Source organism: Mustela nigripes, chromosome 1 (assembly GCF_022355385.1).
Source record: "Mustela nigripes isolate SB6536 chromosome 1, MUSNIG.SB6536, whole genome shotgun sequence".
Taxonomy (NCBI): domain Eukaryota; kingdom Metazoa; phylum Chordata; class Mammalia; order Carnivora; family Mustelidae; genus Mustela; species Mustela nigripes.
In genome coordinates, this window is record NC_081557.1 from 108789951 (window position 1) to 108809734 (window position 19784).

The 19784-nt window shown below is 42.8% G+C and overlaps 1 protein-coding gene across 2 annotated transcripts in view; it reads right to left on the minus strand.

Moving 5' to 3' along the window:
- Positions 1 to 1044: 1044 nt before the first annotated feature.
- Positions 1045 to 19784, minus strand: part of ENTPD4 (ectonucleoside triphosphate diphosphohydrolase 4) — a 37445-nt gene continuing 18705 nt past the window's right edge. The window contains exons 7-13 of one of the 2 annotated variants that reach the window (XM_059371885.1): positions 15872 to 15931; positions 15034 to 15164; positions 12935 to 13101; positions 9221 to 9545; positions 7388 to 7473; positions 6323 to 6484; positions 1045 to 5277 (exon numbers count right to left, since the gene is read on the minus strand). In XM_059371885.1, coding sequence (XP_059227868.1) covers positions 5049 to 5277; positions 6323 to 6484; positions 7388 to 7473; positions 9221 to 9545; positions 12935 to 13101; positions 15034 to 15164; positions 15872 to 15931 — 1160 coding nt within the window. In that variant the 3' untranslated portion in view covers positions 1045 to 5048. Of the gene's footprint in view, positions 5278 to 6322; positions 6485 to 7387; positions 7474 to 9220; positions 9546 to 12934; positions 13102 to 15009; positions 15165 to 15871; positions 15932 to 19784 lie in introns of both variants that reach the window. The other variant, XM_059371874.1, reaches the window with a different exon arrangement.

Consider the following 19784-nt stretch of genomic DNA (forward strand, 5'->3'; position numbering starts at 1 on the left):
AAAGGACACTCCTTTGTCCTCTGGTGACCCTTCTGTAAGAAGACAGCCTGACTCTGATAGAGATGACGTTTGTGTCTCTGCTTCCAGACCAGTGTGAGCGCCAAAACCTGTGCAAACCATTAGCATTTCAGGATCTTGAAAAAAAAGAAGAAGAGCCACCAGTGCATTCCAGACTCGTGGGACAAATGCAAAACAGATAAGGAACAAAAATCCCGAGCCACTGCCTTTCAGCCCCGGTAACATGGGCAGCCATCGGAAATGTATTTACTTCTCTTCAGTCAAGTGGAGTAAAATTTGGACATGGTTAGATGCCTTCAGTATTTCGTGTATTTACCCTCAGGCTCAAAGACCTGCATTCACCATATTACCTCAGAAATCACTGAAGTCAGTTCTCTCTCAACACGGTCATCCCATTCCTCCTGCCCTCCAAGCCCCGGGCCTCTGTGCTCACCCCGCACTCCCGTTTTGCTCTGTTAGTCCTTCAGCCCTCCCGGGACGTCTTTCCTAGGCTCTTCTTTTTGTTGCTAACAGTGGGTGCCTTCCTTCTCCATCTGTCTCTATCATCCGTTTTTTGGCTTATGTCTCAGGCCCACCTCATCCCCATCCCAGGGGAAATCTCTATTTTATATATTCTCAAGTTGCTGAAAAAAAGCTGTAGTTTCTAATAGGTACTAGTAACAATAGTGAGATTCACATTTCTCTGGAAATGAGCCGATGACTTTAAGCCTAGATCTAACTGCAGAATCATGTAATATCAAGTTAGTATTTTAATTACTATTTGTGAGAAAACATGCATAAAAAATTGGTTAATTCCAGTTTTTTGGGCTATGTTCATCGTTCACAGGTATCTTAAAATGATAACCCTGTCAAGAGTTGCCTCAGAATGGCTTTTATTGTTGACGCCAGGGTGGATACGACATGGCAGGAAATGCTTGTCCTTGGGAACTCCTGGGCTTTCGGGCTGCAGGACGCACAGAACCCTCCCTCCAGAATCCAGACAGCAGGGCTTTGTTACACGCACATAAATACGGCAAATGCGAAGTGTTCAGTCAGACTCGGGCGATTTATTTTACTGAATTTAGATTCAAGTTCAACTAAGCTTTCATAACAGGTAACAAGATTCGAACATCGGAGAAAAATCCATGTCAGTCATAAGAAACCAAGACCCTATGGGCCAGTGGCTGAGCTTTCATCTCATTGGCTCTCAACACCCATCTGTGTGTTAAGTGTGGCAACGTGAGGTGGCCGAACACGGAAAATGATACGACACCACAACACCCCAAAGATGTATTCTTACCTTGAACAGAAAACATCACTTAAATTAAAAAACAAACAAACAAACAAAATGTTTAAAAGTTCTCCCTCGGTGTTTGTAATTCCTAACTGTAAAGTATCATCTCAGTAACCAAACAAAGAATTCTCCTGGGTTGGTCACATCATTCATTACTGAACAGGAAAATCAGTATCATGAAAAATGAAACACGGAAGTAGAAATAAATAAAATAATTTACATGTAGGTAGTTTTGCTGCATTGCACATAACCACACAAAATCCTAAAGCTGATTTTTTTTTTTTAAAGCTCAGAAAACACATTTGCCTTTCCAAGTTTCTTGTAAGTGATGCATGCGTCTTCTGAAGGAAAACTATGCAGGCCTGATATTTAAAATTTAAATACCTGTCAGTCTAGAATTTGCCTACCTGGACACGCAGGTGTGGACAATGAGTGGTGAACAAGCGGCCTTCCCAGCCTCCTGGGGGCCCAGGCCTAGCAGCCTGCAGCCTCTCCAGCTTACCCCCAGGCCTATGGCCAGCAGTTTAGGGTGAAAATATGCAAAAAGCATTGGTATAAATGGGTATGCTTGTACTTTTGCTGTGATGTCCTTCAATGGACCATAAAATCTTTACTAGCATCCTCGGAAGGTTTAGAAAGAAGCATTGCACGGTATGAGGAGGGGACAACAGCATTTCCCATAGTGCTTCCAACAAAGCTCAACACAGAGTAGTTTTCTTCCACAAGGCTCTTAGCAAGTTTCTACCAGTCCAACTTCTTTTGCTTCCTATTCCAAGTATTCCGAGTTCCCTGCCTTCTTGGCCAGCCCTTAACTGATGTGAATTACTCTCCTGAATTAAGCTCCTCCCGGGCCTGCCTCGCAGCCTGGCCCTCCCTGGCATCAGAAAAACCCCTGTGCAGTCCTCTCGAGACTGCAGCCTTCTCAGCACCGTGCAGTGAGCCCGCTGGAATAGCACTTTTTCAGTCTGTGGGGGAAGGGCCTGTTTGCTGGCTTATGAGAAAATGGATCTTGAAAATAATCTAGAGGGAAAGATGAAGAAGTGGAATTCTGGTGCACACTCAAATATTTTAACATTTAAGTCTGTTCTCTTCTCTTGTCCATCTTTCCATTTCCACAAATGGCAACTAGCCTCCTGAATTAAGAGAGAATGCCAATGCACATCCTTTCTTGAATGGGGTTGTTCGTGCAGGGGTCAGTGAACACTTTAAAGGGACATCTGTCCATAAAGGGACATTTAGTAAATATTTAGGCTCTACAGGTCACATACAGTTTCTGCTGCATTATTCTATCCCCCTCTGCCCCCACTTTTTTCCTTTGACCACCCTTTCAAAACTGAAAAACCATTTGCAGCTCAAGGCTCTTCTAGATTTTCCCTGTGGCCCATAAGTTTGCCAAGTCCTGGCTCCAGGGAGTTCTTTGGCAGGGGAACACGGGCACTTCACTGTGTAAAGCATAAGGCTGTTTGGGCCTCAGAGCCCTGATTTGGGGATTTCTTTTAGACAGTGAGGTAGGTCCTTGCTGAGGGATACTTAGAGCATGCATAAAGCAAAACTCCCATTTGTCTTGATTCTGCTCCCCGAATGGTACTGACAGGGCCCAAATGGCACCCTTTATTTAAAAGGTGGCAACTTATGGTGGGAAGCCTTAATTAAGGTCCATTTAAATCTGGGCCTGGGCTGGCTAATCCTTGCCTTGTTTTAAAGGCAAGATCACATACTCCAGGTGTCTGAAGAGTTTCATTTCCAGGTTACTTACTACCGCCAATGGTTGGTGGTAGAAAAGCTCAAGTGTGAACACGCTTCCTCTTCACCACTGATGCCACCCATAGTCTACAGAACAAACCCCATCTGGCAAGTCAAGAGGAAACACACCAGCTCACTCTACTTCTAGGGATACCTAAAACAGCTTGTCTGAGGCTGGGTCTTGATAAGGAACAACAGTATTCACCAGGGACCAAGCACTTCAAGAGCTGCAGACCAGTGTTTCGGAAGCCAGATCTCCCACAGGGACATTTACCTCCCTCCTCTCTGACACGAGAGGCTGTACCACCACGGAGCTCCTCCAACCTTCTGGGTATTCGTGAGACAAAGAGTCTAACAATAACTTTCTCACTGTTAGAATATTCATTTTGAAGAGCACAGTAAGAGAATTTGCTCTCTTTTCTGTATTTGTGATCTTTTCAAGTCATCAATATACTTATGATATATGCCATTTTAAATAGTTAATAAACAAGATAAAAGTCCAATTTTTTTTTTTTTTAAGTTAAATAAAGTCTTCAGGATCTGAAACCTTTCTCTAACAAATGATATCAGGAGAAGAAGCTCTTGGTTCTCAAAATACACATTTGCTACCAACCAGGCCAGTTTAACTGTTCTGGGATTAAGAAATAGCATACGTATATACATACACACTCACAAAAAGAACTTTGTCTGAAAAATCTAGGTATGAGAATTCCCAAAGCCTCTAAACTAAACGAACAGGTAAAAAACAACTAATCTCACGTAAGCCAATCTAGTTGCTCTCTTTCGGTTTTTGTTTAAGATATTGAACCTGTTTTCTCAAATTGGGAGTTTATTTCTTGTATTAAAGCCAGAGCCTTCTCTTAGTCTGGATTTACAGTGGAACTACCACCATAGCCTCAACTATGACAGTAATAAAGCCAACCAGTCAAGCTAAGTATGGGGTCTCCAAGATAAAACCACTGAGATCATTTTTCATGAAGGAGGGGGGACACCAACTTGAATTGGAAGAAACTGGAGTGCGATTAAATCAGCAAAAGTGTACCACTAAGAAACAGTGACGTGTCTGCCTGTGGGTAGACACTAGCTCCAGTTCTAATGACCTCAACACTGGTGAAACTTGATGGATTTTCCAACTCACTCAAAGACATACTATTCTATGGCTGCTGAAAGGTGGGACTAAGAAAGTCATTATCTGTGTCAGGAAAGACAATGGTAATGGGGATTTTTCTACATAAAAATAATTGAAACAATAAATTCTAAAGTATGTGTTTTTTAAAAGAAAGACTACTGCATTCTCTCATCCTCTATCATTTCTCTCTCACACACTCGCACACATTGTCTCACACACATATTATCTCACATGGTTTCTCTCACACACATTCACACATACTCTCACACATTCTCTCACACACATTCTTTCTCTCTTACACACACACACACACAAACACACTGCTCTAGTCATTATTTCACATCTTCCAGGACTATTGGTTTTAAAAATAGTACCTCCTGGTGCCTATATCTTGGATGTAAATGGTTTTGATTTTTTAAGACTATGAAGAAACTATACAGGGACAGACCTGAACAATAAAAACAATGCATCACCCTGTGTAGGTTAGAGCTTTTGAGATAGACAAAAAGAGGACTATGATTCAGCCCATTGGGTTCTGTTTGGAGAAAGCATCAACCGTCAGCACTACCTTCTCTGATGGAGAACAGCTTTGCCATTCCCTTCACTATCCAAGTGCATGTTTCAAATGTAACACACCTCAAAGAAAAACAGAAAATCTCAGGTTGCTATCCTATGCAGCAAGAATGAAGTGATTTTCCCTTTTCCCTGCTCCTCAATTTAAAGCTGTAGACAAAACAGTGGAGCTTACAAACAATGGATTTCAGTTTCTGTTTCAAGGAACAAAAGGGCAAAGGAGAAACAAAACCAAGTGAGAATAAAGAGGAGAAACCCTGAGGCAAAAATGGCTTTTCCTTCAAAAAGTCTTCCAGGGCTCTCCAACGGCCTTCACAGGGCGCCAGCAATCTTCTGGGAAGGGAGGCCTTCCTCCAGCCAGAGGGCAGCGGTCGAGGCGCTGCGGGGCGTTCGCCGGTGAATGCGCCGCAGCCGCAGCAGGTACAGGAGGATGGAGAGCACGACCACCAGGAAGCAGCCTGAGAACAGGTAGTGATTGTAGACGAAGGAGAAGCCCCGCCAGTGAGCGTGACTGGCCCGGAAGGTCTCCTGCTGGATGTCCCTGCCCGCATGGAAACAAAAGCAAACACCACACGTAAGCGAGACTGGGACTGACCAGGCCAAGCCACGTGGTGGAACAGGTGCGGGGTCTCTGGGACTCAGTTTCCTCACCTCCGAAAGGTAGGCCAACGTGGCCTAACAGAGGGTGATTGTAAGCAGTAACAAGAGAACGCGTGAGAGCGCATTTGTACATCTGCAGCAGTTACTGTCACTGTCATTTGGGAAATAAAACCCAGAATTTTAAACGGTGACAGTTTCCCTGACATACAGGAGCCACTGTGGAATGAGGGCCCCCGTCTGTGAGCAGTAATACCCACCACCCACAATGTCTGCAGGCAGCCCAGAGAAACGGACTGCCGGCACATGCTCCACTGGAAGAAGGGGGGGGATCCCCCAAGAAGTGCATTTCTCGTTTATCAGTGCCCCGGGGTCAGCGGGCAGCAGATCTGTGAAGGGGAGTGGGAAAATGTCTGTCTTCACTTGCCAATCTCTGACTGGCATTTCCACTGGCCATGAATGCAGACAACAAACTACGGCAGTGTCTGTAGAACTTGCAACTTGGATCGTGGCGACACTTGGAGAGCTCTTAGACCACACTGTGGTAGTTTGCAAACACCTCAAAATGTCGACACACGTCACTGTACAGGAATTACGGGAAGTACTAGCTCTGCTGCCAGAACACATATTACTGTACCACAGATATGTCTTCTGTAATATTTTGATAAATATATTTCAATACGGCAGTTTCCTCTATACCCTATTTATTTACATATCTTAGGAGCAGTATTTTGAGGAGTCTGAAACCATAAAGATGAAGAGCCCCAGCATTAGCCCTTCTGTGCAGGGGTTGGGGAAAGATGCTTGACATAACCAAACACTTCTGTGCTGCATGTGATGGGACGGTGGGTGGGAAGGAAGCACGGGTGTGGCAGACCAAAGTCAAACTCCAGTCTGCGGTCCTGCCCGCAGCCAGCATGCTCCCCAAGCTATCATAATGCAGAAAAGCCTGTTTTGTTTGATTCTTGTTACCAGATTCGCAGCCATACCTTAATGGTAAAAAACGGGTCCTGTAAAGGATTGCTCCGAGCGTCCACTGAACCTCCTTGTCATAAACTTGTAAGGCTGTCTTTAAATTTTTATAGTTGACAGGAAACGAAAAGCCCCTGTGAAACACTTCAAACATCCAAGCCGACTTGAAGCACTGATACCTAGAAACACCAAGCACAAACCTATGTGGGATTCACTTACTTGTCACCACAACCCGTTTGCTGGGACGGCCTTCCCCTGCCACCACGGTGGGTGCTGAGGCCTCACTAGGCTGGCGCTCCGAGCAGACAAACCAACTGTGTGCACTTCTAGTTGACGGACTTGGTTTGTACCCCTTGTCCCACAACCCAAAGAGTTCACCTACCAGAATCACTAAGCGCATGGAACTTGGTCTCAGTAGGATTTCACACCTTGCCATGACAGATTTTTTCTCCTCAGGCATTCCCTCATTTACTTTCTGATATATACTGAGCAAGTTCCAACTTCTTTGGACCTCAGTTTCTTTATTATAAAATGAGAAGGCAGAAGGGTCCTTTTCAGCTCTGATAGTGTAGGATTCTAAATATCAGAGGCTTACTTATTGCAAAGTGCTGGGCTAAGTTAGTAATGAGATATAATAGCAAGTAATAAGATACCCCATGTCACTTTAATGACTTATGAGGACAGGATCTTAAAAAGCAACAAATAATTATGAAATAAGGCAGAACCTGATAAATGCCACTAGGGAGACATATTGTGTCCTTTGGACACTGAGAGAGGGATGGAGTCTGCTTGAATGGGCAGAGGGAGACTCGACAAGGTCAGCATCTGACCTGACTCTGAGGTCTGGCCAGGACTTCAACAAAGCAGGGGGTGAACAGGGGAACTCTAGAACTGAATAAAACTGTCAGATACGTTTGCACACAAGTATCTGCTGTCCCGTTTGAAAGGAACCCAGGGTACAAGAGGAGAAACCGGGATCAATGAGGATGCAAAAGTAGGTTGGGGTCAGGGTGTGGCAAGCCAGGGGCCAACACTGAAGCATGGTTTCTGGAAAGCGTGTGGTTCAGCCACCCACTACTTACTTCAGCCGGTGGAGGTCGGCATGGGAAGCGTAGAGTCCGCGGTCAAAGCGTTCCCGCAAGATCGACCACTTTGTTGCACAATAATCCTGGAAGAAATTTCACCCCAAATAAATCATCGGTAAGGTGAAACAGTTTCTTCATTTTCAAAAGGGTTTACCAGATTCATATTTCTAACCAACAGATACTTCCAATCAGGCAATACAAACTTAAGTTCTATATATAACGGGAAGACAAGATGCACAAGCTTCCAGCAGACACTGATGAGTGCATGTTCCATCTTAAAATGCTGCTGAAGTTTTTGTGACAGAGAATTTCACTGCCCATAACCAACCTCTTCAACACTGCTTACGTTTCCCACTGTGTGATTGCCTGTGCCAGGCAAACTTTTGGAACAGTGAAGTGGTGCTTTAGCTAGGTCAGAGTGGGTACCTGTTTCTGTGGCACCACAGTGCAAGGCTCTGGGAACACCAACAGGATTCCAAAAGGCCCGCATTTAGAAGGGAAAGACATGCCATCTTTTCCTGAAGTTATTTGTAATAATATTGATAGCTAACAGTTATGGAGCACTAAGTGCCTTTTCTGAACACAATACTTAAAGCCATTCCTTGGCATGGCTAGGACTCCAACCTCTATTTCAAGGATGAAGAAACGGAGGCTCTGAGAGATGGTGAAGCGTGCGAAAGGGGACACAGAACAACACTCGGTCTGGGGTGAGAGGCAAGGACAGGCATTTAGGGCAGAGCAAACACCGTGAACGAAGACAAGAGGGCAAGTAGCTTAGCTGCCCGGGAAACTAAGAGCTGTCTGCAGTGATGAGAGTAAAGGCATGCCGGGTGGGGAGAGGAGGCCCCCGAGAGGGGCAGACATCCAAAAGCATCTGCAATTTATCCTGGTATGAAGGAAGCTACTAAAGACTGTAAAAAGGAGAGGGGCCAGCACTTGCGTCTTGGACAGAACTCTCTGGGAGCGGCATGAGGCATGAACGGTGGAGGGACACCAGAGGCAAGAAGATCGACTGGGAGGTTCCTGCAGGTGACAGCCACAGGCCTCACTAGGGCAGTGAGAGCAGGACGCAAAGCAGGGAAGGCTTTGAGAGAGGATATGCATGAAGTAATGTGCTTGTTGACTGATTGTGGGGCGTGTGTGGCGAGGCTGGAATGGATGGCAGGGAGAAGCCTAGAACTCGAGTTTTGGGAGGTGGACTAGATGGTCAGGGATGCCATTAACCCAGACAGCATCACAGAATGAGGGAACAGAGAGAAAATGGTGGGTCTGTTTTGGGTCATGAAATCTAGGCAGGGGTCAGGCCTGGAGCCTCTTGACAGGCAGTGGCAGCAACTCATGAGCATGGATGAGACCATCAAAGAGCCTGAAGGTCCAAGGGCCAAAGGTGGCTGTTGGGGATCACCCAGGGTTAAGGGGTATAAAGGTGGGGAACCCTTGAAAGAGCCGAAGCCACCATCAGAAAGGGAGGAGCCAGCAAGAGAACAGGGGTCCTGACAGCTAAGCGACAGAAAGGCTGCTGGGAGTGGCCAGATCATGGCTACATTATCTCCTCGAAGTACACAAGTCTGTCACCTGGAAGCCACTGATGCTCAGAGTGGCTCATGGAGTGGTGGGCAGAAGTCAGTGGACTTCTCACTCCTACTGGGACTGCATCTCTTGTTCAACCAAGGGAACAGGGTCCCCAGCAGGCTGCCCTACATCCTTCCATCCTCCACCCTCCCCTTCTCTTGACTCAGGCCTCTCAAAGTGCAGGAGGGACAGAAGCTGCCACTGTCCACATGAGTCTCTCAAAAGCATGCGGAGAAAGAGGATGTCTTTGAAGGTTACCTTTGCAGCTTTAGTAAACGTAGCAGCATTGTAATCCCCCCCCATTCGTAACACATCTTCAGTGCAATAGTAGAACTCCGAAAAGCCATAGAATTCACTGTTTTGGAAGTGAATTGGGGGCTGGTAGACACCGTTGAGGGAAGTCTGTGTCTCATTCGTTTTATTCATGAAAGGCTGGATGGTCTCTCGACATAGGTCAAAGTCTCCTGTTCCCCGGAGGTACATGGTCTGTCCATTTTGCTGGATTTCATCTTTAATGTCTAGGGGTAAGCAAGGGTCCAGGTATGGAGTATCAGGAGCCAGACCCGTCTGTTTCCCCAGGAGCCTACAGGACAAAGAGAAACTTGATTTGAGACTGACAGAAAACCGTTTTTTGAAGAAGCAGCTGCAGGTCAGTGTTTCTCAAGACATTCTATGGACCATGAGCTCAGCAAGGTGTTCTGTGGGAATGAAAATGGATTCTGGGGTCATAAGGTTAGGGAAACAGGTTCTTGAACCCCTCTTGGAGATTCACCATCCATGCACATGCATAGGGCAGACACTGTAACAGGGTCCAGTGAAACAGCTACCTGGTGAGATGATCAGTGCTTTCAGTACCCAGGAATGTGGCCTGTTTGGGTGCCTATGCTCCTCTTGGTTTCAAGTTCACTGCAGCTGAATGCCTACCAACTGTGTCATTCCCAATCCTGTTCTGCCACTAGAGCCTGTGGGTTTCAGTGTATAGAGATGAAATGTGACTGTGGAAAAAGGTCATTGGCCCCAGGCTCCATGCCTTGGAGGCAAGGTGCTTACTTGAAAACTACTATCAAACTCAGTACTAGCAAAGTTGAAAAAAATTGGGAAAATCTAGAAGAACTGGTATCAAGTTGCTTCACAAATGTTTGCTAAGCCCTTGGTAGTCTTTAAAGAAGCCAAATGACACTGAGATGAGCAGATGCAGGGCAGGCCAGAGCTATGATGGCGGTAGCCTAAGAAAAAAGAGCTGTGACGGCGGTAGCCTAAGAAAAGACCTCAGTCTGGAACAAAGACTGGCCCATGAATACCTAAGCTAAAACAAAGTGCTTACAGTTACATTCCATTTTGGATTCTACTTTAACTGATTTTTAAAAATTAATCAACTATTGGTCCCAATTGCTACAGATAAGAGTTTCTATTGTTAATTCAAGGTTCTGAGACATTCCATGGACAAGATATCTTAACTGTCCTCTGAAATCACTTCCCGATGTGATTTCCCTGCACTAAGATCTGTCGTCCCCTGTACATACTCACTGCTAAGCCACTGAGGAACCGGAAAGAGCTCACAACCACTGGGTTTACTTTAGTGTTTGATACTGTGACATCACATGGGCCTAAAAAGGTGTTTAAATTTTATTATCCGTCACTCGAATGACAAGTTTTTTATTCCTAAGATCAAGGCAACTTAAAATGCACTTGAATGTAATAAATTAAGGTCTTTGCCATTAATTAAAAATATCTTATTTTAAAAACTCAGTTGCTATTGATGGCGAAGAGATAACTATATATTTCAAGGCTCAATTCCTCACATATATAAAAAATGATGACTAATGTTTATAATCATTATAAAAGTCCAAGATGGCTTAGTCAGCAAAGCGTCCAACTCCTGATTTCAGTTCAGGTCATGATCTTGGGGTTGTGTGATAGAGCCCCTCATCAGCCTGCACACTCTGTCCAGAGTCTGCTTGAGATTCTCTCTCCCTCTGTCCCTCCCCCTGCTCACACACACTCACTCTAAATACATAAATAAAATCTTAAAAAAATAAGTCTGAGACTAGTCAAATGTACTTCAACACTACTGTTTTTAGCTGCCCTACAACTACATTAAGAAGGGCCACTGAACTGTCATACAAGTTTGACATTAAAGCCAATTACTAAAAATTAGCATTGCAGGTGTTTCCCTGAAGTTCTAACTCAAACATCACTAAAGAAGTATTCCTATATAAGACTATTATAAAAAATAATTATACCAAAATGTAGTATATTATATACTACATTTAAAAGAAACTATGGGACTACCAATCTCTTAATTAACACCATTCAATTAATGTCTGAGCAGAAGAAGAACAAGTTTTTACGGCTCTTCCTATTCACATATGTGAATTTCTGGAAGATGTGGTACTGAATGGCTGTGTCTTGGTCTTTCTTAAAGTTCAGGCCTCCACAATTTTGTTAAGATTAAACTGATCAAGGAACTATATACTACCATTTATCTCTACAAATTGGGATTTTTTTCCCCTTCAAAACCAATCATCAAAACAAGAAAAACTAAACACAGTAATTAACAGGATATCTTATATAACTCCACATTTCAGGTATTTTTATTCATCCAAACAGCTTTGCTTTTCTTATGCCCCAATTTCAAATAAATAATTGCTATATACTTAAACTTATAAATTTAAACTAATTAAAGTGCTGATTTAGGGACACCTGAGTGGCTCAGTCAGTGAAGCGTCTGCCTTCAGCTCAGGTCATGATCCTAGGATGCTGGGATTGAGTCCTGCCTCGGGCTCCTTGCTTGGTGGGGAGGCTGCTTCTCCTTTTCCCTCTGCCTGCTGCTCCCCCTGCCTTTACTCTCTCTCTGACAAATAAATACAATACAATAATGTTGCTTTTATTTGTTTTATATATTTTATATAGCAGAATTTTTTATAAACTCAGTTTTTTGTTTTTTTTTCCGTAAAAATCAGGGCAATTTTATTTATGATGATGTAAATTTAGGGTGACATAAATACCCAAGACTCCACGTTTGGATGCATGGGTGAGATAAGGACCGAGCCCAGGCCTTCTGCTTCTCCTTGGGATTCCTGGGGGCAAACTTCTCTTGCAGTGTCTTCCATATGTCTTTATTCATTTCCTTAAACTCTCTCAAGTTGTTTGTGGACAGGATCAGCTTGTACTCCTCCATGAACAGGCTGCTGAAGCTTGTGTCTCTGGGACGAGGGTACTTGTGTTTGTAATAGTTCAAATGGAGTTGTGCTAAGCTCTCATACATCTGACCACAGGCCTTAGGTTCTGGAATATGGGTGTTCTCTCCATCCTTAAAGGCCTGTCTTACCCTGTGCCGCAGATAAGTGCCCAAGTCCCAGCCCTATTTGCTCTCATCCACTGGCCAATCCTCACAGAGCTTAGGGAAATGCTCATAGCAGCTGGTCACAATTTTGGGCCCCTCATAAACACATTTTTTAAAGTTTCACTGCTAAAAATGTTTAAAATCACTAACTTAGACTTGTAGATCACTTCTTTCTCTCTGGTCTTATCCACTAACTGACTGCACAGGCTGGTTTTCCAGAACACCACCAGAACATCAGGTAATCCCCTTCCATCCTCAATGACAATCTGATCATCACTTACTGGAGGCCTCTGGGACATCTGCAGAGGCCCAGGTGCTGAGTTTCCCAAGGGCTCTGCAATGTGAAATACACTACCCAGGGCTCAAAACTGCCTCAATACATTAATAGTGAAATCTCTAATCTACGGAGGTGTGGGTCTGAGGGAGAGATCTTCCTTCGGAAGCTGGAAGGGTTCAGAGCCAAAGACATATGCTGTCCCTTCATTTCTCAGCAGCCAGGGGAGTCAAAAGCTGACAGTGCTGATATACTTCTGTTGCTTGAGGTCTCCCCGCTTTGCCTGGATATGTTTTCTATGAGGAGGTACCAAGGTTTGAAAGTTAATGCTACGAAGTGGAAGGTGCTTTACCTGTTCTTTTGAACTGTGCTGGCAAATATTCGGTCTTCGTACCTCTGTCGAGCAGCATTGCCACCAAACCCAAGAAATGTGGCCACATAGACTCGGTATACATGCTCAGTTTGGTGAACATCACATCCCAAGTTAAATTCAGCTAACAAGTTCTTAGCTACTTCTTCCTGCAGGTGCAAGGATAAAAGACTTCACTATTTAAAGCAATACAAAAACAATAACCTCCTGTGAAAAAGGATCTAAAAAGATTCCCATCTAAAAGCAGCAAAAATGTCTGCTTCTACCTTTCCCAAGGACCCTTCCAAGCATCCTTCTGAATTCAATATGACAATTCTGACTTAAGAAATTCCAGATGTGCTGCACATCTGTGATACTGTTGCTTTTTGGAAAGGGAAGTTCATACCCTCCGATATAATATATGTACTTTGGAAAGACATAGCTCATACCCTCCAATGTAGTATATGTACTTATGGAAGCCTATGTTTTAGAAATAATTCTAAACATTTTAAAGTCTCTACATACAAAGATGACCTCTGTGTCCTGTGAGAGAAAAAAACAAGTGTCATCTAAATCTACAACTCTGGGGCACCTGGGTGGCTCGGTTAAGTGTCTACCTTTGACTCAGATCCTGACTTTGGGATCTTGGGATCAAGCCTGCATCAGGCTCCCTGTTCAGCGCGGGGTCTGCTTCTCCCTGTTCCTCCGTCCCTATGCCCCTGCTCCTGCGCTCTCTCTCTTGCTCTCTTTCTCAAATAAATAATAAAATCTTTAAAAAAAATTATTTTTAAGATAAAAAAAATCTACAACTCCAAGGAGGGCTTAGTTCATTATGGTAATCAATAGTATGTGGAAGAACATGCTTATGCACTATTAAACGAGGGACACAAAATTATATAAACAGTAAGATTACAACAACCATATTTGAAAAAAAAACTATAAATACAGAAAAATGAATGAAAAGAAATACACCAAAATGCTAACAATGATTGTTTTTGGATGACACACCCATAGAAAAGTTTTAACCCTGATTTTTCAGTATTTTTTTCGAAACTTGCTTTCTGTGTATTTTTTACTTTGTCTTGAGGGGGAAAACACGACTTTTAACAAAAGGTATAATAGTTTCTAGAGGCATGCGGGGATGAGAAGCAGGACACAGATATCGTTGTATTTGAATTTACAAAGCATTTCTGTAAAGAGCTTAATAAATACGCCAGTAACAGTGAACACTAGGCAGCTGGCAGTACATCAGCTATGTTATATGCACTATCTCATCTCAGCCTTATAAAAGCCCCATGTGAGAGCTGCCTGCATGGACCTCTACAGATGAAGAACCTGCCTCCCAGGAGTTAAACGATGTGCTTAAGGTCGCGTTTAGCGAGGCTCACGTGACAATGGAGGCCAGGCTTTTTTAACCACTACACCACACTAGGGGGAAGTGCAGGAAACCAGGTTTTAGTAAGAATTTACATCTGAATGGAAAGAGAGTCTTAAAGATGTGTAGCAGTTCAGGAACACATCTGGAAACTTTCCTGGTGCTCTCTAGACAAGGCTGCCCAGCCTATTGGGAAACTATTGGTAGTGACTACGGGCCCTGAGGGGCACGGGAGAAAACAGTGGAAACCCTAAGTTCAGAAATGTGCAAACAGTGCATACAAACCTCAATTTTTTCTAGAAAAGTCAAAAGCTGTCTGAGCCTTGAAAGAAACCCCAGTATATTCCCCAACATTAACTTAAGAAATGTGATGCTATTACATTATGTTTTATAGTATCTGTTGAGAAAAGAAGTGACTGAAGAGAAAATACAAAAAAAAAAAATTCAAGCATGTGACTAAAATTTATACCAAACAAAAACGCCCAGTTCAGAAAACAAACCGGCTGACTTCAATGAACAAACACAAACGGCTTAGCGGAGGTTTGCGTGGCTTTCTCCTGACTCCGTTCTCCTGGGTTGGGAAGGTAGGGCCTCAGCAAGCATAGTAAAGATGTGTTCAGACTCAGAAAACAAGACAAAAATGGATGGAGACATGTTAAAGGAAAACCAAACCAAACAGAAGAAAATTTGTACGGATAGTAACCTGCTGTGAGGAGGCAAAGCTTACAGTTTTGGGAACTTCGTACGCTATCTGAGTCGACACGCCGCCCATGTCCAGAATACCAGCTGTCCTTTTACGGAGAATAGCTTCCCTGCTTTCACTACCAGGAATGTTAACCTCCACAACTGCCTCCTCATCTGCAAATAACAAGAAATATCTGTTGGAACAGAACCAACCTGGAAAATGGGGATCTTCTTGTGAGTCCCTTTGTTTCCATGGTGCTTATCTTAAGCCCATCTGGGCAAACTCAGCCTACTCCTCCCACCTATAGTCAAATTCATAGTGGGAAAGAGCAGCCCTCTCTCTACTCCTACCCACTTAGCTGTGTCACAAAACTTGGCTCCTGGGGGTGCCTGGGTGGCTCAGTCAGTTAAGTGTGTCTGCCTTCAGATCAGGTCATGATCCCAGGGTCCTGGGATCAAGTCCCACATCAGGCTCTCTGCTCAGCGGGAAGTCTGCTCCTTCCACTCCCTCTGTTCCTGACTCATGCTGTCTCAAATAAATAAAATCTTTTTTTTTTTTTTTAAGATTATTTATTTATTTATTTGACAGAGAGAGAGAGAGATCACAAGTAGGCAGAGAGGCAGGCAGAGAGAGAGAGAGAGAGAGAGAAGGAAGCCCTAGACTCCCCACTGAGCAGAGAGCCCGATGCAGGACTCGATCCCAGGACCCTGGGATCATGACCTGAGCCAAAGGCAGAGGCTTTAACCCACTGAGCCACCCAGGCGCCCTCAAGTAAATAAAATCTTTAAAAAACAAAACTTAGCCCCCTTTTTATCCTTTGGGATTAGACAGAACAGCCTCATTTCCAGTCAGACAAGTTGGTTGGAAACATGATACTTACCATCCTCAATATGCTCGAATCGTCCAAGGACAAAATTAATGCCAATCCAAGCATACACACCTACAGACATTTCACAGGGGGAAGATAAGAAGGATAAAGTTCTAAGATAATTTTTATAACTTTTATCCATGCAGTTAGCACAAACAACTCATCTACTTTACTCCCTGACAACCTATGAACACATTATCTGAAATAAAGCATCCCTGATAATGTATTTTGTATTCTCCTAGTGGCTTTCCAAGAACTTTCAACTTTAAAATGTATAATTCTTATCATTTACATGGGTAAAAATAGAATTCCCTCAATGCCAGCTTTCACTTGGAACTTTTTTGAAATAATGGAGTTTTTACTTCATGAAGTTAAGCCTAGCAACAACAAGCTTGAAAAAAACACATTAACTCTGACTCTTCCAGTTCCTTCATCCCTTGCTTTCACTCAGTTGCCAAGCCTCGTTCCCCTTCTACATTCCCTCTATCCAGTCTTTACCCACTTCATTTCCACCTTGATTTAAGCTGTTACAGAGACCTAGTCAATCTCCCTGTCCTCATCCCCCACTCCAACCCATGCTATTCTCTGCTATTGGCCTGACCTCTAGAACAAAGGGCAAACGCCCCACAGCCTGACAATCCAAGACCTCTTGGATAAAACCTTTTTGTTTTTCTTGAATAAATCAGACATGTAACATTGTGTAACTTTAAGGTGTACATTGTATTACTTTGATAGGTCTATACACTGTGGTACAATTGCCCTTGCCAAGTTACATACAGTATTACTGCCTATACTCATTATACTGTCCACTAGAACTCTATGGCTTGTTACTCATTCCAAGTTTGCACCTTTAAACACCATCGATCTTATCAACCCCCATTCCCTGTTAACCACCATTTTATTCCATTTTTCTCATAGGTTTGACTTTTTCAGATTCTACAAGTAAGCGACATCAAACAGTACTGTCTTTCTCCGTTGGACTTATCTCACTTAGGATCATGTGTTCAAGGTCCATCCATCTTGTCACCAATGGCAGGATATCCTCCCTTCTCATGGCTGAATATTACATTGTGTATATGTACTACATCATTTTTAACCGTTCATGCATTGATGGACCCTTGGGTTGTTTCTCTAACTTGGGTTCTTGTAACTAACACTGTGATAAACATGGGAATGCAGACATCCTATTGAAATCCAGTTTTCATTTTCTTTGGGTATATATCTGGAAATGTAATTACTGGATTGTATGGTACACCTAACCAATTTTTTGAGGAACCTCCACATTGTTCTCTGTAGTGCCTGGGCCAATTTACACTCCCATTTACAACGTATAAGGCCTTTTCACCACATTCTTGCCAGCACCTGCTACCTTGTCTTCTCAATGACAGCCATTCTAACAGGTATGAGATAAAATCTCACTATGGTTTTGCTTTGCATTTCCTTGACATTAGTGATGCTGAGCATCTTTTTGTGTGCCGTTGGCCATTTTGCTGTCCTTTTTGGAAAATGTCTATTTAGGTTTTTTTGTTTGTTTGTCTTAAAGATTTATTTATTTGAGAGCGAGTGAGCAAGGATGGGGGGAGGAGCAGAGGGAGAGAGAGAATCTCAAGCAGACTCCCTGCTGAGCACAGAGCCCAATGTGGGGCTCCATCTCACATTCCGAGATCACAACCTGAGATCATGACCTGAGCTGAAACCAAGAGTCTGATGCTCAACTGACTGAGCTACCCAGGTGTCCCATGTCTGTTTAGTTTTTAGTCAAATTGTGTCTTAATTTAATAAGTCATATGAGATCTTTATATATTTTGGATACTAACCCCTTGGCCAATATACGGCTTACAAAAATTTTCTCCTATTCTGTAAGTTGTTTTTTCATTTTGTTAATTGTTTGTTTTACTGTGTAGATGCTTCTGAGTTTGATATAGTCCTATCCGTTGGTTTTTGCTTTTGTTATTTTTTATTTTGTTATTTTGTTGTTATTTGTGTGTTGTGTCCAAAAAATCATTGCCATGACTAATACTGATGAGCTTCCTCCCTGCGTTTTCTTCTAAGAGCTTATGGTATCAGGTTTCAGGTTTAACTCTGATCCTTTTTGAATTAGGTTTTGCAAGTGGTATGAGACAGGGTCTAATTTCATTGTTTAGCAAGTGTTTCCTCAGTTTCCCCAGCACCATTTGTTGAAGAGACTATCCTTCCCCCACTGGGTATTCTTGGCTCCCTTACTGGGTATTAGTTGGCAATATATGCTGGGATTTAATCCTGGGTTTTCTTTCTTTCTTTTTTTTTTTTTTAAATTTTATTTATTTGACAGAGAGTTAGAGAGAGAGCACAAGTAAGCAGAGTGTCAGGGAGAGGGGGAGAGAGAGAAGCAGGCTCTCTGCTGAGCAGGGAGCCTGATGTGGGGCTCGATCCCAGGACCCTAGAATCATGACCCAAGCTGAAGGCAGCTGCTTAACCAACTGAGCCACCTGGGCGCCCCTAATCCTGGGTTTTCTATTTTGTTCCACTGATTGATGTGTCCTATTTTTTTTTATGCTAGTACCATATTGTTTCTATTAACATTGCTTTGTAGAATGGTTTGAAATTGAAGCATGATACCTCCAGCTTTGCTCTTTTTTCTCAGGATTGTTTTGGCTATTAGGGGTCTTTTGTGATCCACACAAATTTTAGGATTGTTTCTTCTGTTTCTGTGAAAAATGCTTTTGGTATTTCAATGGGGGCTGCATTAAATCTATAGATGGCGGGGCACCTGGGTGGCTCAGTGGGTTAAAGCCTCTGCGTTTGGCTCGGGTCATGATCCCAGGGTCCTGGGATCAAGCCCCGAGTCGGGCTCTCTGCTCAGTGGGGAGTCTAGGGCTTCCTTCTCTCTCTCTCTCTCTCTCTGCCTGCCTCTCTGCCTGCTTCCTCCTCTCTCTCTGCCTGCCTCTCTGCCTGCTTGTGGTCTCTGTCAAATAAATGAATAAAGTCTTTTAAAAAAATATGTAGATGGCCTTGACTAGTATGGCAATTTTAACAAAATTAATTCTTCCGGTCCAGGAACATAGGTTGTCTTTCAATTTGTCTTCTTCCATTTCTTTCAGTCAAGTCTTAAACAGTTTTTATTGTAAAGATCTTCCACCTCCTCGCTTAAGTTTATTCTTATTTTATTCTTATCTAAAACTTGATACCATTGTGAATGAGATAGTTTTATTTCTTTTTCAGATGCTTCATCCTTAGGGTAAAGGAATGCAACTGATTTCTGTATGTTGGTTTTCAATCTTGCCTCTTTACAGAAACTGTTGATTAATTCAATGACTGACAGCTTTTTGATAGACTCTTTAGGATTTCCTATAATTAAGATCATATTATCAGTAGATAATGAGAGTTTTACTTTTTCCTTTCTGATCTGGATGTCTTTTCTTTGTCTTGCCTAGTTACTCTAGCTAAGACTTCCAGTACCATACTGAACAGGAGTGATGAGAGCAGGTATCCTTGTCTTATTCCCGATCTTAAAGGAAATGCTTTCAATTTTTCTCCATTGAGTCTAATGTTAGCTGTGAGTTTGTTAAATGTGGTTTTTATTATGTTGTTTCTTCTTTACCCACTGTTAAGAATTTTTATCATGAAAAGATGTTATATTTTGTCAAGTGCATTTTTTACAATACTTTTTTGAGATGATCACATGATTATTTTATTTCCACTCTGTTCTTTATTATTTCCTTCCTTCTGCTAACTTTGGGCTTCATTTGTTCTTCTAGTTACGTGAGGTGTAATGTTGTACTGTTTATTTGAGAACTAATTTCTCAATATATGCTTCTATTGCTGTAAATTTTTTTCTCAGAACTGCTCTTGCTACATTCTGTAATATTTGCTATGTTCTATTTCCATTTTCATTTGTTTTGAGATAATTTTTTATTTCCTTTTGAATTCTTCTTTGACCTGCTGG